This window comes from Tympanuchus pallidicinctus, unplaced genomic scaffold (genome assembly GCF_026119805.1).
Source record: "Tympanuchus pallidicinctus isolate F22 unplaced genomic scaffold, pur_lepc_1.0 scaffold22, whole genome shotgun sequence".
Taxonomy (NCBI): domain Eukaryota; kingdom Metazoa; phylum Chordata; class Aves; order Galliformes; family Phasianidae; genus Tympanuchus; species Tympanuchus pallidicinctus.
This window is the reverse complement of record NW_026294739.1, coordinates 33,159,089-33,182,739: the sequence shown is the minus strand read 5'-3', so window position 1 is coordinate 33,182,739 and position 23,651 is coordinate 33,159,089. Positions and strand designations below refer to the sequence as shown.

The window sequence follows — 23,651 nt, the reverse complement described above, 5'->3', positions numbered from 1 at the left end:
CTGTATTTTTGGTCTTGCACTGCATTGTAATGGGAAGAGGAGACTGTCAAATGACCGAAATAGTGATGAGGCAGGAGGTTTTCCTTCTTTGTGCATGTTGTCTGACTTGTCTGATATCTAAATACAGTATAGGATGGTTATTTAATAGACATAGTAAATAATATCTAACCTTTGTTTGAAAAGCGGGGCACCCTACTTCAGGTAAAAGCAGAAGCTGTCTCTTAGCCCTGCATTCTTAATAGGTTTCAAGAGGCAGTATATGAAGAACAATGTAAAGAATATAGCATTAATTTCCAGAAATGTTATTTTGGCCTCTAGCAATTTCTGATCAGGATTTTCATAAGGATGAGGTTCTCTCTGAAGTTGCTATTTCTTGAGCTGTCAATTCCTAATGTTTCTCCTGCACTGAGGAGCTCAATAGTATTAAATACTTCTGTGTTTTGAAGCCATCCCTACTCTGTTGTCTTGATGTCCTGTACCCTCAAGATGCAATAATAACAAATACCTTGCTTTTCCCACTTCCTTGTAAAGTAAGACATAAGGCTTCTGTTGTCATTTTCCTCTCCACCCCCCAATCAGGTATGTTTTTTAGCCTTGAAAATGATAGTAGATGGAGTCATTCATTATTTAAAAAAAAAAAAAAAAAAGTATTTTTGATTCTTCTCTAAACTTTATAGTTCTTTCATTTGAAGTCATATTTTCCTCAACTAAGAGAGGCCGTAGTAGCAGTGTGAGTAGGACAAAACACAGTATTTGGTATATGTTTCATATGTAATGGAATGAGAACTTTATTTTGCTCCCCATTGCTTTTCTTGGTCATTTTTGAGCTTTTTTTTGTGTTTGTTCTGCCCTGACTGCATGTAGAGATATTTTCATGACCACAAAGTCTCCTCCAAGTTACTCATTGCATTATATGTACTTTTGGGGTCGTTCATCCATGCAGGTAAATGCAAAGTGAGATATGCAGGAATATAAGATTTTTGTTCATTTCTTTGTAGCTTCTGTATGATAGAAAAAGCTTCCTTAGTTGAATTCACTAGGTTATCATTAGTATGAACTTCTGTCATTAAGCCATTTGTTTAGCATTGTTGTGTTATTTATTTAAAATAGTGTACTTAAAAGTTGAGGACTTACCTTTCAGTATTTTGAACAGTCTTTCTTAAAGTAATCACTTAAAAATATTGACAAATTACTTGAGAAAATTCTTTATCTATTTACTGTGAGGGTATATAGTAAGTAAAGGAGATTAACCAAAAACCCATCTGTTTCTTGACCAGAGAAGCTGAAAGCTGCATATTCACATATATAGATGTGGTATCTATTTTTTCAATTTCATCTTTGGCAGCTACCAAAGGGAGCATTTCTAGAATGGTGAAGTTAGTCCTATTAAGTCAAGTCACATTCATGCTGAGGGATAGCTTCTGTTGCATTTACTTGGTGTTCTATTCCTTAGATGGCACAGGAGAAAACTCTCCTGAGAAATTAAGTCTTAATTGATGTCTTCCTCAATCTTCGACTTTTTGGTGATCAGTAAACACTGGTCTGAGAAACTAAAGGTAGTCTGCCTTTTGTCTCTCCTGTTTTTGTATGTCTTGTTGTAGCTGTTGCTGCACATGAGCTGTTGTCTGTACTTATCTGTTCTTTCAGCAGGAAGAAGAGAGGGGTTCTGACCAAATGCTACAGGTAAGTTTTACCATCATTTTAATTGAGAAGTCCTTATTTTAAGTGACACTAGCGCAGAAGGGAAAGACAAGCTTAACGTGTTGGCAAACAATGAAAAAAGCTTTGCTGTGTACTAATTTGGCTTAGAAATCTTTTATTCTTAAATTTAATCTACTTCACGTACTAAGTAGCGTTGCAAAAATGTTGCCCACTAGTATGAACATAGCAATTCAGAAAGTTTAAGTGTGCCCCAAACTGAATGGAATCTCCTTCAACTGATGTAGCACTTAAAAACACGTCATCTCACACCAAATATTTTATTCAGCAACTTCCTCTGGTGGAACAACTTCCAAAAGCATCTGAAGGTGCATAGTGATTGGCTCTGAGAAGGAAATTCATTATTAGAAGCCTTACCAGGAAAAGAAGTACTTATATTCAGATTAATACCATTTTTCTTATTAAAAATATTTTTTGAAGTTGCTGTGTGTCTTTTCATATCTAAAATTTAAATTAAGGGATGGGAAATCAAAACACGCTGAAGTGTTCTAGGTAGCTTGCTTGTCATAGAGTGAACTATTTCTATCTGCATAATTATGTAATAGGTGGTAACTCAGGATGGGGAAACACTTTTTTTTGTATATAGAACTGTTAATTCTGCTTTGTGCAGCTGTTCTCTCAGAAATTGCTGCGTATCACATTTTGAGAGATTATTAAAGAGTTCCTTTTGAGATTAAGCAAAATCATTTTATAAATGATCACACTGCTTGCAGCTTTCAGTTTGCTCAACAGCACTGATTAATATTGGTCTTAATGCTGATGTTGTACTTAGTAAGCGTAATAAAACTGATAACTTGAGCCAACAGCGAAGTGCTGTGTGGCATAAGAATATTTGCTGCTCTCTAATTATGGACTGGAGGAACTTTCTGAAAAGCTAACGTTACAGCTAAAGTAGTTCTGCTTATTTAAAAAGTGCTTCTTTGCGTTACTACTGCGATGTATAGAGCTGCAAACTAAGTTTCTTTGTTGCTTTAAGTTGGACATCCTTTTCTTTTGCAGAAATGGATAAAACACTCTTCAGTGACACGCAGTGAGCTTTACTAACTTCTCTGTCTGGAAAATTGCCTCCCTTTCTGTTTCCTCCACTATATAATTTAGTTGGGGTGGACCATAAAATGAGCTTTGTTGGAGTAGTTACTTTAACCTTAAGTTACTGTAAAGCTTAAGAATGTTCTGTTGAATGGCGATTGAGGAGGTATGCTTACCTGATATTTTTTGAGACCACTTGAACTTGTAATGAACAAAAAGTACATAAAATATAAGTCCACTTAGTATAAATAAAACACAGTACAAATAGGCCAGTTCAGCTGCGGTGATGATTGGTGCCAGTACCAATAAAATGGATATTAATGTCACTATAACTGGAATGACCAAAGGTATCTGCAAGTTAAAAATGATAATAATAATATTCACAGAAATACTTAGCGAGTTGTTTTACCATTCTTATAGAAGTTGCACATACAAGAGGCAGATTTTCATTGCCTTACAACATTTCTAGAACTAGATCTGGCAATTAAAGTAGCAAGAATATGGATAGAGGAAGTCATTTAAAAATATGTTTATATTGCTAATTGCAGTCTAGTAATTCACATGTGTGTTTTAATGGATTTGTGACCTTACTCCAATAGAGTGAACTCTGAACCTGTCTTTGTGTCTGCTGACTGTAGATTCCCGTCCCTGAAAGTCTGAAACGGAACTTCTACTGTAGTCTGTGTGTGTGAAAATAAACATTGCTTGGACACCTTTGGAGACTTCAGCTTTGTCCTGGTGCAAAACTTGAAGGAGCTACAAATAAAGGGCTAAATTTCATGTGGGGCAGAGGCATCTGCCTCAGGGTGTTGTGTAAGTATGCAAACTTCTAGAATTAGTTTATGCTATTTATGGAAACATAAGAAAAGCCATACTGAATGCTGAACTTACCCTGATTGGTCTCTTGAGTTCTTTTCTTTTAAACCTCATAACAATAAGTCCAAATACACTTAAACCGTAAAATATCCAGACCGCAAAACTAAAATAGTTTATGAGTGTGTTAATGTCACCAGGGATAATATAAATAATAGTGATAGCCCCCTAAAAACAAAAAGAAAAGTTAGCATAGCCTATTATAAAAGATTGAACTACACTTGTGTCCCTGTATGGATGTTTGTTTACAGCATTCAGAGCCTGATTTCTGTGTGCTTTTGCTTAAATATTTTGAATACTTGTGAATTGCAGCCACTTGTGTGAAGCTTAAATTCTGTTCTAAGCCAAGACTTAAATTGTATGTACCCATTCATTTTGTTGTTGACTGTCCATGTGGAAGAAGACATTACTTAAATATATTTTTTTGGGTAGTGAATTTACTGGGAGTGGATGGAGCAATAAAATTGAGTTTATCTGGTTTAACCTTTATGTAAGCAGGTAAAGTATAAAAATGTCTAGCTTTATTTTAAAATACTAAGTGTAGAGAAGTCATCTTAAAATGGAAAGGTGTAAATGCATCCTTAAAAGGAGGGAATGCAGCAGGAAGTATTCTACAGGCATCCTGTAAAGTAAAGGATTTGATGCCAATATTTTAATGTTTTTTTAATTTAATTTTCATACTATGGATTCATAGCATTTTGATTTGAAAATTATCTGTGGAATGGAACTTCTCAAATTAAGGAGTTGCTTTTCTTCTGCAGTCTTTTTTTTTCTCCCCTTAATACTTAGCAATATTCGTCTCATCTGTAGTCATATACAGATCCCAATCCCACAGAGATTCAAAGATGTGTCAAGACTGCTGGTAGGAAATTTTCAAAGTGCTTGCTAACACTTTTGTCATAATTTCTCTGTACTTAGGGTGCATACTTACATAAAATATGATAGCAGGCGCTGGTGTTAAGCGCTTAACACTGATGTAAGAGAGCACCTTTAGCATGTGCCCTTCACGGCCTGCTACATAAACAAGTCTGAAAAAAAAAAAAAGGAAAGGTAAGCTTGTTAGTCTGGTGGAGTTCAAGTGGGTTCACTTCTCCAGAAAGAGGAAGGGCACAATACCATTGATCTTAAGATTTGTTTTTATTGTGCAGCTGCATCTGAATTGAGTTTCCTCTAGTGCGCATTGCTATTTCCTTTAATATACAGTGGTACTTAGGGAATATTGCAGTAAACTGAAATAGTGGAAATAACTGATATTAATGCACAGAACTTGAAACTAAATCTGGTTTTAGTGATTAGTTTCACATTTCATTTATCTGGGATTGTTTTGGAAAAAAAATGTAGCGGCTGTGTCTTTTATTAAAGAGTATTTGTTTTAATTTTTTTCCTATATCAAAGAACTACCTTCACAGCCTTCTCAAAGTCTGTACATTCCTATTGTGTTCAGGTAGTATTCATTTTTTAGAAAACAGTAAATAGCAATGTTGAGCAATAGATCTAAAGGAACAGCCACTTTTTCAAGTTCTTGTTTTGACTGTTAATTCTGTAGTCACGTTCTAATTCTTAATCTTTTCTTGTTTGCTTAATGATTAGCTTTAAATTCAGCCAGAAAAAAAAAGCTCTACCTACTTTGAAATGAGGAGGTTTTTTCAAATCTGTATAGCAATTGCTTCTTTGTGCAAAATACACTGCAGCTAGATTTGCAAGTACTTCACAGTTGTTTTCTCTCTATATTTATTCTGATTGAATATAAATACATTATTTTGTTTCACTCTTGGAAATAAAAAGAAAATTAAGATACTTGGAATGGGAGCTTACCTGCCTGCAGTAAAACATACCCCATTGGCAGATCCAATTGTAGAAAAGGCCACAAAGAGAGGAATTATCCAGGAGGCTGGATAAAGGACTCTGTCTCCAAATGTCTGGGATATGGGATTAAAATTAATCACTTTTGTTATTTTAACTACTTCTTGAAATATTAAAATGTTGGTGCCACTTCAAAAATAGACTGTATTTTTAACAATAAAATGTGCATTGTATATATTCAAGAGCAGTTAGCTAGATTAGAACTTGAATTAATTCATGTAAGACTCTATAAGGAAGAGAGGTTTTATTGTCCTGGTGTTTTTGATGCAGCGTATGTAGGAAACACTGGGAGACTGATATGGAAAAAATACAGTGAAATTCAATTCTGTTTAAGACACTTGGTTTGGGGGTGTCTGCAAAACAAAAGATATGATTGCTGCAGAGCACTGTATACATACAACCTACAGAGAAAGAAGTTACATCTTCACTACCATTATTATTCTGAGGCATTATTATGGGTGAACATATGATGGACAAATGTGCAAAGTTTGCAGAGTTTCTGCCACCTTGTTACATTACAGTTTCTACATGATAAATTGGGTCTAATGTAGATACATTGGTCTGCTGCAAGGGAATTTAAATTAAAACTTGGACAGGAGGGGCGTCTTGGATTTTAACAGTAGATTAACTTTTAAGTCAAGCATAAAGAGTTCTACTTCTGCTCAAGTTTACTATCAAAGTATAGTTGCTTTATCCAGTAGCAGGATACTCATCAGCATTGAGCAACAAAGCTGCTTTTAGAGATGCATTCATACAGAGCACTCATTCTGCTGTTTGCTGTGTTACTTTCGTACTGCCCAGTAGCAGTTGGGATTCTCTTCGTCTCATCACTTCGTAGCTAGTTCTGTGCTAGCTTACATAGGTGGTGATCTTTATCAGCACTGTACTTTGGATTAGGTACTGCACCTCTTGGTGGAGGAAAAACAAAGATAACTAAATTCATCAAAATTATGTTTTATAAGATTTTATGTGATTGAGAATTTTTATGTTTTATGTACCTCTTAATTGTGTTATACTGCCTTCTGTATGCATATGAGATGCTCTTTGTTTTTACATAAAACCAACAGTGAAAAATTGCTGTAAGGCACTGATCAGTGGTTTGGGAGATGGATCCCCTGGAAAACGTAGTGAGTGGAACTGGAGGGACAGATGTACTTACACACATTTCTAAAATCTTAAGAATAATATTTACAAAACTTTGTCGATAGTATGTCTTGCAGAAATGAAAAAATGATTACCCTTAATCATGTTAAGTTAAAATTAGATCTAATGAGGAAGTGACCTACAGCTGACTGCTACCTTCAGAATGATAAGGTCTAATCTACTCCTTTTGCATGTACTTGTTTCTTTGAACTACTGGAAAACTGGCAAGGACAAAGTAGCAGCTATTTTTCCTTATACTTCTTATTGCTTATGGGGGAAAAAAAAAAACAGCTGCTGAGCTGTAGCCTTTACAGAATGTTACCTCAAAGACCGCATTACTTTTGCTTGCATTTTTTTTCTTGGGATATGATGAAGCATTTTAACTTGGTCATTGTAAATTATTTTTTTTATTAAGAAGATAACGGGAGTTGGGGAATGAAGGTGTGAGGCTGACTGTTCACAACTAAATTCTATAATTCTATCTTAAATTTACGTGTTGCTTTTTATTTTTTACTGCAGAAGAAGCTCTAATGCACACAGCCTTCTTCAAATGCTTTCTTTTTACAAAATAAGGAGACTTACCACAGCAACTGCCTGGGACTGCAGGAGTTCTGTTGGAGTCATTATGGTGAAATATGAAATGTTTATCAAAATGTAACAAACTGTAACCAGGGGGATTCCAATAATTATAGATAGTGGTAGGTTTCTAAAGAATGCAAAAGTAAGACTTCATTAGCATTGCTGTGTCATTGGCAATGTTACTGCAGTAAACTGGACTCTTTTTCCCCGGGTACTCTTCAGGTTTGTTTACGTTCCTTTACTGTAGAGCAACAGAAATCTGGATTAAAAAAAGAAACCATGTTTATGAAAGGCAGAATATATGATAGCTCTTTGTCTGCTAGTACTCAAAGTTTGAGTAAGCATTCCTTTTGAAGTCAAGCCAAAATATGTGCTTGCTTGTATAAAAATTGAGTTTTATTTTTATTGGTAGAAATACAACTTTCGTTTTTGTTTGTTTTTTTTTTTTTACCTGTAAGGATTCTTCAGTTCTTCTGTGATATAATTGAGTTGATTCCTGGAAATAAAGACATTAATTAGATGTTACTAGCAATCAGATGTTACTTCCTCTTACTGTTTGCCTTTCCAGTTTTAAAAAAAAAAAAGTAAAACTGCTGGTAAAAAAAAAAAAAAAATTATGAGTTTCTTATCCAACTGTGAGCCTCAAGTAACTAACTTTTTCCTCCTTCAAGTTTTGATGCATCCTGCAATTTCAGAAGCGTCTGTATAATTTTGAATTAGATTGTCTTAGCTCCTAGGTAGAATGTCCTGGAATAACCAGAAGCTTCCTTTGAGCTTCAACCTTTGTAATATCTAAATCTTTTCAAGTAAAAGCACTGTTTGGCTGTACCCATTGCAAGGACACAAGTTCAAGTCTACTCATCTTTAACAATATCTCTTTAAGTTATGTTGTAAACACCTTAAAGTGGAGTTTACAGTTTCAGGTACACGTTTTCAGTAGACCACAGACAAGATTAAAACATTTTATTTTTTCTTTTACTCTTCTGCTTCTGAAAACATGAGGGGAAATTCATACTTATAGTTTGCCCAGCAGCTTTTGAAATTTCAGTCCCTGATGGTTTTTGAAGTAATATTCAGGATTTAGGCAGTAGCCTTCCCTATCCTCCCCCCCAAAAAAAACTCTAGGTAAGTATCTGAAATACAGATGTGCACGCTTGAGTTGGGAGCCTCAAGCTTGAAAAGAGAACCTTACAGAGTAATCAATTTAAATCTGGACTGATATTTTGTCTGAATTTGATTTATTTATTTATTTAAATTTATTTTTTTTTTTAATCTTAGATTTGTATCAGCAGAGCCTCAAGCCCAGTTCACTTTCCTGTTAGTTCCAGGAAGTGAAATGTATATTTTCTGTACTGTAGCAGAGATTATCTATATTATAGAGATTATCTATATTCCTCAGGTAAATAAGGTTATTCTGATGAAAGTAATAGAGGAAAAGTAGTCTTCTGAGTTACTGAATATGGATGCTTCATTTAAAACATGAATGTAAACCTAACACCTTCCGTATTTATGATTATTGTCAAACATATTTTCTTTGTATTAGCACAATAGATAACAACAAAACAGTTGAGATATACACTGGGAGCTTCAGGGAAGGAATTGTTGCTACGATAATTGCAAGAAAAGATGTAAAACCATGTGAATTAAAACTTCTGATATTTACATTTTCTTGTACTAATAGAACGTTTCATAAAACATGGACTTTGGGGGTAACCTGTAGAGCTTTTGCCTGAACCTAATGGAATTAGCTGTTTTTATGTCTCTCTCATTACTACAGTATCTAACCATCTTTACACCAAATCAGTAGTCTTATCAGAATCTACTGTAAAATTTTTCCCTAATAAACAATGACCTGTGGGCTTTTTAAATTGAGGATACTGTTTTTTGTGCACAGTTCATTACGAGATTATTTATGAAAATTTAGATGTTAACTTACATCTTTTGAGTTCTAATGGAGGAGAGAGTTAAAGGCTGTTACACTGTAACTGATAACACCGGTAAAGATACCTTACCATCCATCATATGCCCAGAGTCCATTGTAGAATGCCAAACCAATAGAGCTAATAGAAATTTTACTGTCCTTGAAAGAATCTTGAAAGTTTTGGGTTTTTCCTGGAAATAAGATGAATACTAGTGACACAGTGTTGTAATTTGGCTAATCGTCACTAGATGAAGAAAAACTCCAGCATCTCTTGGGTCTTTTGAAACATCTTGTTAAAAATCAATTAATAGAATTTTTATGAACTTACTGGTAGTATTGAAATCCTTACCCCACTTCCTCTTAAAGAAAGTACTGTAGTTTTGAAGAGTCTTTGGGACAGCAACACTGAAGAAAGATAGCCTTATTTTTGTGCCATTTTTTGTCAGTAGGAAATTCTTAAAGATCGTAGGAGAAACTAAAATAATTGTTGGAAGTGAATGTATGTTTGATTACCTTGTGCAAGGAGAACAATCCCACTTATGGCAATGATTGCCACAACTATCATTTTAGCAGCTGTGAGAAAATTCTGGAGATAACTTCCCAGCTTCACACTCAGTGAATTCACTATTGTAATTACCACTAAAAGAAATAAAACATGTTTTGCATTAAATTTGTCAGAGCCGAGAGAAAAGTAAGTTTGAGCATTTTTTCCCTTCCTCCCTTTAATGCTTTTTCCTCATAGGCTATATATGTAACTCACAATTTTTAACGTGAATGATTGATTGAATTAGGTATCTACCTTTAATAACAACAAAATTATGTACATAGAACTGCATTGCATTATGATAATACAGAAATACCTTTGGTAACGTTTTTTCTTCCTTTTCTGCTACAGATAAGTGTTTGTTTTATGGCTGTATTTTTCTTGGTGAAGAAGAAACCTAGGCTGGAAGCAAACCATCTATTTTGCGTGTTGAGTCAGTGAGTCCTTCCCACAGTTACTACCGTATTGTTCCAAAATTAAAATAAATTGCTATTAGTAGTTTAAAAATAATGAATAAAAATTAATATGTTGGTCCAAAATAAAACACTGTTCCACAGTTCTATTCCTTTTAGTGTAGCATTACTTCCTGCTGTCCTCATAAGAATTAATGTACTGAATTCTTACTGTGCTGAAATAGATGAGGATAAACAGAAGTTGCTTTGCAATTATGGAATTTGCCACTTATAAAATAATAAAAAAGTCTTACCAATGGCAGCTGCTGCAAGGCACTTGATGACTACTTGAGGTGGATCACAACCTGGATAAAAGGGAGCTGATGCATATTCTGCAAAGCTGAGACATATGATAGCGAAAGAACTGGGTTTTATGACAAGCAGGCTCGCCCAAGAAAACAGAAATGCTGGTATTGGGCCAAAGGCCTCCATAAGGTAAGGATATTCTCCTCCTGATTTTGTGATCGTTGTACCAAGTTCAGCAAAACAAAGTGCACCTGAGCAGCAAGAAATACAGTTGTTATTTTTTTGTTTGGTTTATACCTATCTTAAACTATTGGCTATTGATAGATAGACTTCTGCAATTGCAGAAGTAGATGTATGTAATGTATCCTTAATTCTTTCATGTTTGTGTACATTTGACTGTGCACATCAGATTTTTAATTGTGAATTGTGAGGATGTGTGTGAGTTTGGGTAAAACACTGAAACTTCAGTGACAATCTAGAATTTACTGTTAGTTGCATTTAAGACTCATAGATCAAGTACAAAGGTTCTGATTTTATTAAGAGCCAACACTTAACATCAGATGACAACTGCAGTAAGTTGATGTACTTTTTAGAAACCTATGGGGAAAAAGATCTTGTTGCACAGAAGAAAAATGTCTACTGAGCTCATCTTTAAAGTACAATGGCACTTTTAGTTTCATTGTGGTAGTTGGTATCTTACTCAGAAATGGTGGTTTTTATGCTCTGTATCTGACGTAAGGAACACCTAATTCCTTCTTTTCCTAATTGAAATATTCTGAGGTGCTTAGTACTAAATTTTGTATGAGAAACTTAGACTTACACAACTATAGAAAAACAGTAGGAATACCAGGCTGCTGCTGATAGATCTTGCATAGTATTTTGCCTGTGACTTAAGTAGGTGTTCTCTTCATTACAATTAGTGAATAAAGTGAACAAAACTTAAATCCTGCTTCAAGAAATAAGCTAAAAATGCTCTTTATGATTTTAATAGCTTAATCTGTTGTTTATAAACAACACATTTATTGCAGTCATCAGAGTATTACTGATGTTAATCTAGGTGCTGTTACCTAATTTCTGAAATGAGTTATATGCAGACACAGAGTAGTAAATTAAATGATTTAAGCAAAAATTCAAACTTGTTGCGTGGACTCCGTTTACCTAGTGTTGCGAGAACTCCGCAGACTGCCCAGATGGTTAAACAAGGACCCACTGCTCCAACATTGGCAAGTACTGATTTTGGAGAAACAAAGATACCTGAACCAATAATTGTGCCAACGATCATACAGATTCCACTAATCAGGCCCACCTTGAAACAGAAGGAGACGTTTTGGTGAAGGAATTTCTAATAACTACTTTTTAGTTTAATATAACAATAGTAATTGACATCAGTGATTTATTGTTGTCGCTTTCAACATGAAGTTTCAGCTAACTAGTAAACTGGAATTTCTTTTCTTCCAAATACCTACATGGCCTGTGGCATGCCAGCTTGCATATTTGTTTTCATAAACCGTACTTTGAATTATGTGGGTCTCAAAATCAACTCTGTACAAATGAGCAATTATCTGTATTTGACTTAACTCTCACATTTTGGTGAAGACTTGAATTCTGAATTTTTATAACTTACAAGACGTGCCTTCTTGGAGGGATTCTATCCTTCTTTAAGCAATTGCTCTACTCTCCTTGCTTCAGGTATTTTCTGCCCAGAAATTACCTTAATATCGATACATGATGAAAAGATCACGTTCTCCAGACCTTGTAGTGATCTGTGTATTAGATAAATCTAATAAAACTTCAGCCTTAAAAGTCAAGGGCATGGGCATCTTAAATTCTCCTTAAGTTACAGCTAGTCTAGTAGCATCAGTATTTTGCCAGTCCAGAATCTTAGCACCTAAGTGAAGCTATGCAGAGTATAATTTTCCAGGTTGCTTAAACTGAAAGATAAATTACACTTCCCTTTGTGAGTCTTGTCAGAGGTAAAAGTGGCATATCTTCTCTGTAAAAGCATCTATCACTTTCTGGAGAAGAAAAATTACTATTTGTCTTCCTGTGCAATTAGCTTTTTAATGCACATATACACTAACAAATTTGCAGAAGCAGTGAGCTGAACCAACCCTATTCAGCCTCTGAGGAGAATTAGTGAAGTTCATAACATTATGCTGAGCTGAGCAATTCTGAAGTAGAAAATACTAAAAAAAAAAATAATTTAAAGACTTGAAAATTATATGTTCTTTCTTTTAATGGTGCTTATATCAGAGCTGTGTACATAGTTAATGAGTTCATAAAATGTAATTCAACCACATCATGAAGAAACCAGTACGCTGTTGCAAGTAAGAGCAGTTTCAACTTCAGTGTGATAATGCATAGTCACAAATACATTCTTACTGCCTCCCCGTGCCAGCCCTTCACATGCACATATTAAGGAGTGGGTGTTGACATTTACCTCTTTTTTTAGGTTCATAGCTTGGGGTTCCTGACTCTGAATGGATTGTCCATCCTCTGTTCTGTTGTCCTGTTCTTTTCTTTTCCTCAAGCTTCCTTCACCCATTTGATTTACTTGTTGAAATATCTGAATAAATTAAAGGACAAAAAACCAGTGTAGTCTCTCTTTTGAATGCCTCTAGGAGACCAGGCTGATTTAATCTTTCACCTAGAAGCCAGCTGCTTTTCTTACTGAAGAGACAATTCCTGATCATTGTTAAATTAGGCCTTTTCCTGATTTCTTGGAGATGCAAGTATGTTAGACCAGGTGTCATTTCCTGTGACTAAATAGCAGCTCTTTGCTTCAGAAAGTGTTGCTGTTCTTCTCTGTGTTGATTTAGAGTGAATGTCTTCTACTGAACGTTATATTCTGTTTAGAATTAGACTGTAAACAATTTGACTTCAAAAAAATTAATTTTAGACTTGGGAATGTAGTATTTTCTTGGGAATTTTGTTTCACACAGCATTAGAATAAAATCCAACCTGAAGTAGTGATGGAAATGGAGGTTAAAATAGATTAGTCCCAATTCCCGCTGTTGATTCAGTCAATCTTCTCTCTCCTTAGACTCTCCACCTGTAGTTGTTAGAACCTGAACCTTGAAGAGAACCTTGAAGATTGTTTGGCAGCTGAAGAGACAATAATTCAGGTATGCTTCGTGTTCAGACAATTCAGCTCAAATCCACTAATTGGCTTCTTTTGTAGCCTTTTAAATTGATGGAATATCCATCTCTGTACTGTTGGTCTTCAGAAATGTTTCTGTTATAGAGAAACCTGGTTTATGACTTAAAGATTTTAATAATCAACATAATCCAACTTAAGATTCAAGCTATAATGGAAAACTGCCCGTGTAAGGAATGTAGGGCTTGGGTCACTGAACTCTTACAGCTTTGTGCCCAATGTTTCTCTTCAAAGTTTTTTGTCTAGAATATGTTGTCATCTTGTAGTAATTCATTCTGTCACTTACCTTATTTGTATTTCCTTGGTGTAATTCAGGGATCCAGGGAGCTCTGTATATTGTTTCTCTTTTCTCCCGTTAGATTTACCAGCCAGTTAGAGAGCAACACAGAAACCAGAATATGCAGAAGCAACAGCAGCTTAAGTACAGAGGTTATAAAAGGTAATCATTAAACCTGTTCTCAGACAAGAAGCTTTGAGATGGGAACCACAGGTAAACCAATAGTCCAATTAGTTTATCTTTAAAACAAAAAGGTTTTTTTTCCATTTGTTAAGAATGTTTGTCCAGTACCTAAGCGTTTTATTATGTAGTGAGAGGAAATCATAATTTAGGTAGATTTTAATTTCATGTCATGATATTTCTGCTTTAGAAACTGTGGAAGATAAACTTGAAGTAATTGTAGTGTGGATGTGTTTAAAAGCATCTGTCCAGATGTTAAGTGCATCCCGTACAAACAGCTTGTTTCATCTTGAGGAAATGGAAAAGTGTGAGCAGAAATCTCTCATTTGTTTTTCATTAACCTGAAGACAGCTGAGCAGGCACCTTGTGTTCCTTTCATCTGCATTTCAAGTTTTCATTTTTGTAGATGTTTAAAAATCTTGCTGTAGGGGTAGAAAACCTGTCTCAATTTCTGTACACCTATATATCCAGGAAAACATTGCTAATACTGTCTGCTGAAACAAGGTAGCTTCATTCGTGGTAGTCATCCTGAAACTACTAGCAAAAAAACCTGTATGTTTCACATCATTTTTAGTAATGCAAGCTGTAAGTCCTAATTAAGTCAAATGTGAACCAACTTCTTTATTTCTACTGTTAAACTAACAGACTTCAATGTGATTAATACATTTTAAGACTTACTGTTATGGCAGTGCCTCAAGAAAAATAGTAGTACAGGATTAGAAATAAGTCCACGTTGTTGGATCTAAATATCAAAACTAGTCAAGAGTTGAGGTTGTCTGTATGTTCCTAACACAAAAACTAATCATGACGTGGAATGAGAGAAGCAAACTTTAGCATTCTGTCCCAGCTGTATGCTCGCATGTTGACAGCCTTTTTTTTTTTCCCCTTTTATTATTCTGTTTAAGCATGCAGTCTTGATCAACAGAAATTCCTGGCTTTTGTAATGTTAATATAAATCTGTGATTAAAAAAATAGACTGAAGAAAATGCGAGACAACCCTATATTGGTTTATGTCTATCATGTTTTGTTATGGTAGAGCCGGTCTGTGCAGCATCCTTTTTTCTGAGACTGAATCGCAGAATCATAGGAGTTGGAAGGAAGCTCTGGAGATCATTGAGTCTAACCCATCTGCTAAAGCAAGTTACCTGGAGGAGGTTGCACAGGAAAGAGTCATTTTTTAGTGCATTTTTTAGTATCTCCAGATATTCCACAACCTCTCTGGGCAGCCTGTTCCAGTACTGCGTAACCCTCAAAGTGAAGAGATTATCCCTCGTGTATATATGTGTTCGAGTTTGTTCCCATTGCCCCTTGTCTTGCTGCTAAACACAGCTGAAAAGAACCTGGGCCCCATCCACTCAACGTCTGTCTTTTAAATATTCATAAGCATTAAGAAGATCACCTCTTCATCTTCTCCATACTGGAGACTCTGGTCTTTCAATCTTCCCTCACAAGGGAGTTGCTTCAGGCCCCAGTCATCTTTGTGGCCTTTTGCTGGGCTCTCTATAGAAGTTCTGTGCACTTCTTAAACAGAGGAGCCCAGAACTGGACACCGTACTCTGGATGTGGCCTGAGCAGAGCAGAAGGGGAGGATCACTTCTGTCATCTTGCTGGCTCTTTTGAATGTATCCCAGAATACCACTAGCTTTCTTGGCCACAAGGGTACACTGCTGGCTCCTGGCCAGTCTGTTGCACACCAGGGCATCCAGGCCCTTCTCTGGAGAGCTCCTCTCCAACAGGTCAGCTCCTAAACTGTACTGTTGCACATAGTTACACCTCCCTAGGTGTAGGATGCTGCACTTACCATTGATGAACCTCATCTGATTCCTTTGCCCAGCTGTCCAGCCTGTCCAGGTCACACTGAATGGCAACAGTGCCTTCTGGTATGTGAGCCACTCCTCAAAGTTTCACATTATCAGCAAATTTGCTGAGGGTGTACTCTGTCCCTTCATCTAGTTCACTGATGAGGATGGGATTGCAAAATAATATCAGTACTGAAATCAAAGCTGTAGCTGCATTTTTGCAGCTATCAATTTTATTTGCCCACTTTATTTTGGTAAGAATTAAAAGCAGGGTTAAACTTCAGGAAAAGCTTTTTCATTGTAACCAACTTGTTCAAAAGTTACCATCTGAACAGCAGAGTTGTGTGCTGTTTTTGTTTGTTTTGCCAACAGAGAATAAAGAATATTAAAGTCAGAATCTTAATTTAAGCGGATGAAAAGTCAGGCATCAACAATTTACTCCTTTTTCTGCATCTGTTATAAAGACTTAAAAATTTATCTTCGTTGTTGTGATTCACTGATGTTTCTACATCTATCAATTGTATATACCTAGCTTTGTATTGAATATTATATAATGTATTCCTGAGTTCTGCAGTGTATTTAGAGTGAGTAATCTTTGAATTTTACATGCAGGTAGATGTTCTGCATCCCTCGATGTTCTCAGATTTTTTTCTGCATCACACTTAGCCTTTATTTTGTTTGTTCAGATACAGTACAGGCAACATTAAATATCTGTTAATTTTTCACTGAGCAATCAATTTATTGAATCAGTATTAAGTAAGCATTTGGAAAGTTCTCATTTATTGAATGGACGTGTTACATTTCTGCGAGTGGCTTGATTTGAGTTAGCCTGTTTACTTATAAAAATGGAGTATATTCATTTGTTATCTATTTTTATTTTAAGGGTTAATCTTCAGATGGTATAGAGCTGTTAAAGGACTTTTACCAGCAATCCTTTTCTGAACCATTTAAAATTAAAAGAAAAACAGCAGCAAAACACAACACTGAGTTCAAGAATTATACTGATTTATTTTTTTTTTTCTTTTTTCCTTCACGGACAGGAGGAATTACATTCTACAGCAATGGGGGAAGACTCTTTCCCTCTCAACTGTATATGTATGAAGAGATCAAGGGGTTCAAATTTCAAGGGACTTCAGAATGAAGCACTCTGTGGGCTAGTCCTGTCAGTGTAGTTTGAACCTTTTCAAATACTGTTTACTAATCATATCATAAGAAGTAATTTTCAACTTGAATTCAGGAAACAGCAAGAAAACAGCATATACATTTAGCTTTTATTACCATTATCACTAATAATAAAGGTTAATGTTTGTTGGGGCTGGTATTTATTGCTTGCAGTACTGCACGTATTCTTTTCTGGACTGGCAGTTCCTAAATGGATGGTAATGACTGTTCTAACTTGGAGGTTTTACTTATAGCTTAGTGGTATCTCAGAATAGATACTTTCCATTCTTACCTTGCTGCCTAACAGGTTACTTCATTTTTATCAGAGGAATAGTGTGTTTACTTGCACTTGCTCTTCTTTGACTCCTGCTGTTAACAGATATGCTCTAAGAAGTTATCTCACTTCTGTTGATCTTAAGTGCATTTCGTTTTTCTCACGAGAAATTCCAGGTATGTTTTAGTGGAATGTAAGAAAACAATTTTTCTGAATAGTTGTGTCAAGCAGGTCATGCTCATGGTTTCAAGTTCCTTGGCTCTTGTGGCAGTCAGTTGTACTGGCTGGCCATACACTGCTGTGCTTTGACTTGTAGCTAGAACAGTTTTGATGTCACAGCAGCGCTATGGCTAGTGCTGAGCAGTGCAGCATGGAGGTTGGGGTGGGCAGGAGATGCAGTGAGGACACAGCCAGGACAGCCAACCAAAACAGAGGGATATCCAACACTTATTTGGTATTCTACTCAGCAATAACAACTGGGAACTGGGGGGTCCTCTTGTTAGACAGTTATTTGTCTTCCTGAGAAACTGCTGTGCTTTTTGAGGCCTTGCTTCCTAAGAAGTAACTAAACATTGGCAAAACATTGCTTGCTGATGGGAAGCAGAGAATTACTTACTTCTCTTTGCTTCCATATGCAGCCTTTGCATTTTTTTTTCCCCTTTCTTAAAGCTCCACCTTATTTCAACCCATCAGTGTGTTTTTTTTTTTTTATATTTTCTTGCCCTGCTTTGTTGAGCTGGGGGAGTAAGAGTGGATTGTTGGACCTTAGCTGCCCACTGTCATACTATTATGTAAATAGGAAAGATTAGATGAGTGTGTTGTTTTTGTTGCCCATAGTATATATATTTTTTGAAATAAATATTTTTCCCCCTTTGTTTTTGCTCACAGTATATTTGTTTGGGCACCTGTGACAAAGTAGGAAAAGGAATAAGGCTGCTGGAGAAGTCTTCAGGTTTGCTAATGGTAGGTAGATCTACTTCAGTAGTTATTCTGACAAATCATTATAATGAGGTGGATAAAAATGTCTTCCAGATCTGTTGTATTTTTTTCCTTTTTTTTTTCCCCTCAGGTAGGGAGGTAAACAACATCTTTCAGAGCAGGTATAACTGAAGATAAGCCACAAGAAGTCGTCTGATTCAGTAATTATTTGAATAATTTAGAAGGGTTTTAATCATCTCAGTATGTAGATGTTTTTTATTGCCATGAGGATTCTTCATTAGTTTCAAAATCAGAATTTAAAGTTCTCTCAAATAATAATCAATTCCTGTCTGTGCCAAAATTTAGGCTGTATCTTAACCACTACAAATAAGTCAGAAATGCTGTGTGTTCTGTTTAGGAACCAAGGTGAGGTTGGTTTTTTTTTTTTGTTTTTTTTTTTTTTTGTTTTGTTTTTTTTATTTTATGTTTACAGTACTTAATCTGAGTTTAAATTTATCAAAACCAATTATTTGGTATGTAAAACAACTTTAAAATACTACAGTATATCTTTAGAGAGTAGAGATGTGTTGAAATTGAGTACAAGAAAAAAAACTCTACAGGTGTTGGTGCGAAACTACATTTTTAAAGACAGAAGTCCTCAAAATGCATCTTTTCGATATTCTAGCTGATTGTCAGTGTAAATTTATTATTTATTTCCATTATATTTGCAGAGCAGGATGAATGCACGGAGCTATTATAAATGTCAAAACTGATTTTTTCTAGACAAGGATTTGTAATCCCAATGGAGAAACACTTGGGACGCCTGAATTCTGTTTGCCCGTATAATTGCATGAATTTCTTATGGCTTAAGAATGCTAGAAGGTTCTCTCTTCTGAGTTGCTGAAGGCCAGTGTTCAGGCTAGAAAGATGCAGCTCCTTCTATACTAAAAAGTGCATGAAGGGAAAGGTCAGCAGCTGGGTATAATTCTCTTCTGAATGTGCTGTTATTTGGGGAAATAATTTGATCTGTACGTAACTTATTGCACACTTTCTGGTAATCATTACAAAGAAAAATTGAAAAACCTGTGTCTGCTGTTTCACCTCAACTTAATGATAAGCATAAGGGAATCTGAAATCAGCTTCTATAGATAACGTTGTTGTCATAGGCTATAAATTAGAGAATGAATCACCAGCTGAGCATAGGACATTATAAGGCATACTTTTCTTAGCCAGTCTGAGTAGTAGAATCTTTCCAGTATCTCTGCAGCTCACCTCTGAAAACCTTATTTTATTAGTATTTTGAAGATGCATCCATCTGTCTTGCTTGAGTTTATTCCAGACTCAACAGAGTTTTGTTTGTTCTTAGGTGGTGGTGGTGTTTACATTTCAAGTTAAAATCAAGTATGCTTAGTTGTTACAAACAGAATATGGTCTGTAAATGAAGTGATGAAACTAACATGACCACAGGAGTACAAATTCTGAATTGTTATCTCTGTTCCTTGGTAAGAAATGAAGTACTTTCTCCTGTTTTTATTTTATTTTGTGAAAGGAAGTTGTAGCAGTGCTTAATGAGTTCATTTTACAGTCAGCAAGCTGTAAGAAGGAGAGCACTTAAAGTCAGTATGCTCTGTCAAGCACTGGTTGGGGTAAAGTAGTAGCTAATGTCAGTGCATAACAAAAATAAATGGTCAGAGGTAAAGCTTTTGTAGTGCAATATAACATCTTTCCTGTATCATTTGTTTATAGTAGTATATGTGTATAGTAACTAGTAGACAATGCAAAGACAAATGGCTAACTAAAAAGACTTTTATGCTTGTGTATGGGACAAATTCATTCACTCAAGGATGCAAAATTTCAATGCATTCACATTTGGGTGACTGATTCTAATTAAAAGATTACTTTCTCAGAATAGGTAGTTGATCTTCACTTCAAAGATGCATGAAAACTGTGTTGCTTATGCAAATAGGAAACAGTACTTTGTATTACTGTAATGCCTAGCATTAGCAGCCATGGCCCTGCACTTCTGAAAGAATGAGCTGCAGTAAATATGCATTTATCAGTCAAGCTAAATCTGGCTTTATTTCTAAAAATAATTAGCCAAGTGGATGAGGAGTATCAATTTTATAAGGCTTTTATTGATGTGTCTCATGATATTCTCACCAGAATGTTGGAGTGGCAAAGTCTAGAAAGTATGTTTAAAACTAACAGAGTACATGAAAACTAATTGGCAAAAAATGTAGGAAGAAAGAAGCAGTGACTTGCTGTCAAGCTGGGAGAAGGGTTTTTTGGTCAGAATTTGTCCTGATTCTGTCAGCAAGAATGATGCTTGTTCTGCAGTGCTTGTCATCAGAGTCTTAAATTGATGCTTGTTAAGTTAAAGAGTACATTGAATGGATGGTTAATAAAATTTCATTCAGAGAGGAAAGTAATAATCCTTTCTCAGTTTCATGATGTGTATGAATAGATTTCTTGCACTTAAAACTGAAGCAGGAAACATTAATACATGTTTTCTTTCTAACAATATTTTCCCATGTTTCTAGACTTGTTTTGTGGTATTAAAACTAATCCCAGCACGGGCAAGAATCTGAACCAAATGTGCCGTACCAAAAAAAAGCTTCATAACTGTTTGAATCATGAGGAATGTTCATGGTTGCTTGGTTATTAAACATCTCAGTGTATGTTTTCTTGTTTCTTTCCTGTTTTGTTCTGTCGTCTTAAAGAGCATGTGTTTAAACAGTGAGCAGGATTCACAGCATGTGCTTTGTACATACCAAAGTGATCTCTATGCAAATCATACAAGCTGGAGAAGTTCAGTTTTCAGAGATTTATAATATCCATAAAATGTCCACAAAGTATGTGGTAATAGTTAGAATTAAGAGAACAGATTGAATGAATATGTATGATAAAAGCTCTGCAACCTCTGCTAGTGTCAAGATTTTGAGGGTAAGATAGTTGTTTCACAGTTAAAAAGATTTTGCCTTCCACACTTGTTCCCAGTGCTGCTTTCTTTCATGAACTTCATCCCATTGCTCAGTTTGGTGTGGTTCAAAGGTTGCTGAAGTAATTATTTCTATCCTTGATGTTGACAGAAAAGTGAAGAATGATTACAAGTTTTGCTTCTTCCTTTGTTTTTTTGAATGCTAGTTAAAGACCTGAAACTTCCTATTTCCCTAAAGCTCCTTTCAAAGAGGAATGGAAGTAACTTTTGTCAGATGTAAGCAAGCTTCTTTGTGATTTAACACAATTGCTTTTTTGTTCATAGAAGCAGAGATAGAAACAATTAAACTGGTCAATCTAAACTACTGGATAATATTAGGAAGTTCAAAGAAATTACAGTGGGGAGGAACTATCTTTTTCACTCAGAGGAGAAAAGGTGAGATAAGCAGATTCTGGTAGTTAATTGGGAGGGTCCTGTAATCATGTCTAATACAGCGAGAGGTAACATCTTTAAATTTGTAATGTGTAGAGAATTACAGGTTGCTAAACTGTTCAGGTTTTATTCTTTTGCATAATTTATTTTCATTAAAGTGTTCTTTGTTTGTTTAACCATTTACTCTGCTGAAGTAAGGTGAACGTGGACCTCCTATTCTATTGATACAGCTTAACATTGAAGATGAAAAGAACAGACCCGTGCTTATTTTGAAAGTGGTACCCTTCTTTTCACCTTCAGTGTTCAGACCACAAATATTCTTCTTAATATAATGTTGATACTACTTTAAATAGAAGAACAACAGGCAGTTGCTTTTTATTGATCCTTGTTCAAGTCTTATTCTATCTTGTCCTGTTTGCTTCTGACTTGCATAGTATCTCTTTCTCTCTTTCCTATCTTCCTGTTGACTACTACAACAGAAAAGGAAGAGTCGCAGTCACTTCAAGCACGAGGTAGCAGTTATCAGGATTCCAAGTCTGACCCAGCTTTAACTATCATCTTTGTGAGAGAACATTCTGGCAGTACCTCTTCCCAGTGCCCAGGGGTTGCAAAGACCTGATTTCCATACAGTTTCAAGTGAATTAATTAGGTAAGGAAAACAATGTTAAAGAATGTGTGCGTGCTTTGGAAGAGTGGACTCCATACGATCATTTACAAGTTAATAAGGCCAGGTACCCATTCCTGGTAGTGATGGACTGTGTAAGTAACTTTTCTAACTGCCACAGCTGATGCTATGGTGGTGCCACAGCAATGACAATCGCAGTATTGCTTCAGAAGTGAGAGATGGAGACGACTACTAGCTTTCGGCCAAGAGGAATATTCCTTTTGCAAGATAAACTTCTTTGTCATATCTTTCAAATGCTAATACTGGTTTCTGCTACACAGTGTTTTTTAATTGCGTGTTTAATAGTTGTAAAATGAAAGCAGTAAGGAAGCTAGTCACATCCGACAGTTGAAATAGAGTGTAATATGATGTTGTACAGTCATCATGTGAAGTTCCTGGTTGCCATTTCTCAGAACTGCTGATCCTGCATTCTTCTACTATTATTCCACACCACTGTGAGATACATTTCTCTCTTAGCTCATCTGCCTGCCAGTGCTTTATTTATAATTGGTTGGTTTTATGCTCCTTTCCTAAATTAAGTTTCAGAAACACTGTATTTTATCACTCACTTGACTAGAATGTCATGTCAATTATGTTGCAGTGTATGCTTCTCAGCAGTGGTGCCTAACTCCATGGTTACTGTGGTGTAAAAATGTTCTTAAAGTCCATTGTTATGGGAATTAATGAAAAATGAAGAGGAATGTTTTCTAACAGCTTCAGAAGGATGGATCTTGTGTTTCTATGATAGCATGTATTTGTAAAGAAACAAAAGCTTTCAATTCTCCACATGGTAACCTAAATCTTACCTAACCCATCTTTCTGATTTCAAATGGAACCAAAGTATTCTGTTACTTCTTTTAGTGACCAGGGTTGAATCAAGGCTTCTGCTGGCTAAATGCCTGTATTCTGTGACAGTGTATGAAAAAAAGTAATGTTCCACATACTGAAAGCATGTGAAATAAAAAGACCTTGTACTGGAATAGTAAAGTTCAGTCTGTCCTACTTATTATTCAATGTCTGTGCTTTTTATGTTGCATTTTTTTCTTGTTCTAGATGGGTTCATGTACCTAATCCAAGTTGCAATAAAATGTAACTTAGCAACTGTGTTTATAGATACATTAACCTAAAGACAGACTGAAGGACCTGTATTTTCCAGAGGTAGGGAAAAAAAGCAGTTTTATTGAACATACAAGTATATGCATATACACAAGTATATTAAGAAAAACTGTACATAGTCTTGGTAACTAAAAGAATGAAGTTTATTTTGGGCAACTTCAATCACCATTCTTAAGTATTACCAAAACTTTTGCCAGATCAGCTGGTTATAAACCTGCCTAGGTGCTACCTCAGCTGATAGCAGATAACGCCCTAGTGACACTACTGTATTGCATGATAAATGGATTAAACAGTGATGAGAGGGACTGTATTTGGAAAGCTTTGAAAATCCAATGTGCACAAACTTTTATCACTAATTAACCTTTC

General features: G+C 35.5%; 1 protein-coding gene and 1 long non-coding RNA gene across 4 annotated transcripts; one reads left to right on the top strand and one right to left on the bottom strand.

Annotated features, from left to right (window-relative positions):
- Positions 1–1,799: 1,799 nt before the first annotated feature.
- SLC7A9 (solute carrier family 7 member 9) lies at positions 1,800–13,955 on the bottom strand. 3 transcript variants are annotated; one of them, XM_052687108.1, is made up of 13 exons: positions 13,813–13,954; positions 12,810–12,935; positions 11,528–11,675; positions 10,378–10,620; positions 9,641–9,766; positions 9,219–9,318; positions 7,658–7,702; positions 7,210–7,333; positions 5,437–5,540; positions 4,553–4,649; positions 3,640–3,789; positions 2,925–3,099; positions 1,800–2,044 (listed from the first exon to the last, which is right to left on the bottom strand). In XM_052687108.1, exons 2-13 carry the CDS (start codon positions 12,912–12,914, stop codon positions 1,980–1,982), a joined length of 1,482 nt encoding a protein of 493 aa, XP_052543068.1. In that variant the 5' UTR covers positions 12,915–12,935; positions 13,813–13,954; the 3' UTR covers positions 1,800–1,979. The 3 variants fall into 3 exon arrangements, with proteins under 3 accessions (XP_052543068.1, XP_052543067.1, XP_052543069.1); XM_052687107.1 differs by having other exon boundaries at positions 1,966–3,099; XM_052687109.1 differs by lacking the exon at positions 3,640–3,789 and having other exon boundaries at positions 1,966–3,099; positions 13,813–13,955.
- On the top strand, positions 10,453–23,156 carry LOC128082684 (uncharacterized). Its single transcript, XR_008207782.1, has 5 exons — positions 10,453–10,558; positions 13,413–13,494; positions 13,886–14,535; positions 16,823–17,393; positions 21,985–23,156. It is a non-coding gene; the product is annotated as an uncharacterized LOC128082684 (long non-coding RNA).
- Positions 23,157–23,651: the final 495 nt, after the last annotated feature.

Bases quoted from the DNA above. Each gene is read 5' to 3' on its own strand.
- SLC7A9 (XM_052687107.1), bottom strand. From the start codon at position 12,914: ATGGGTGAAGGAAGCTTGAGGAAAAGAAAAGAACAGGACAACAGAACA. The intron at 11,676-12,809 runs GTAAATGTCAAC...TTCTGTTTCAAG, and splicing joins CTATGAACCTAAAAAAAGAG to GTGGGCCTGATTAGTGGAAT. The intron at 9,319-9,640 runs GTAATCAAACAT...TCTTATTTCCAG, and splicing joins GATTGTTCTCCTTGCACAAG to GAAAAACCCAAAACTTTCAA.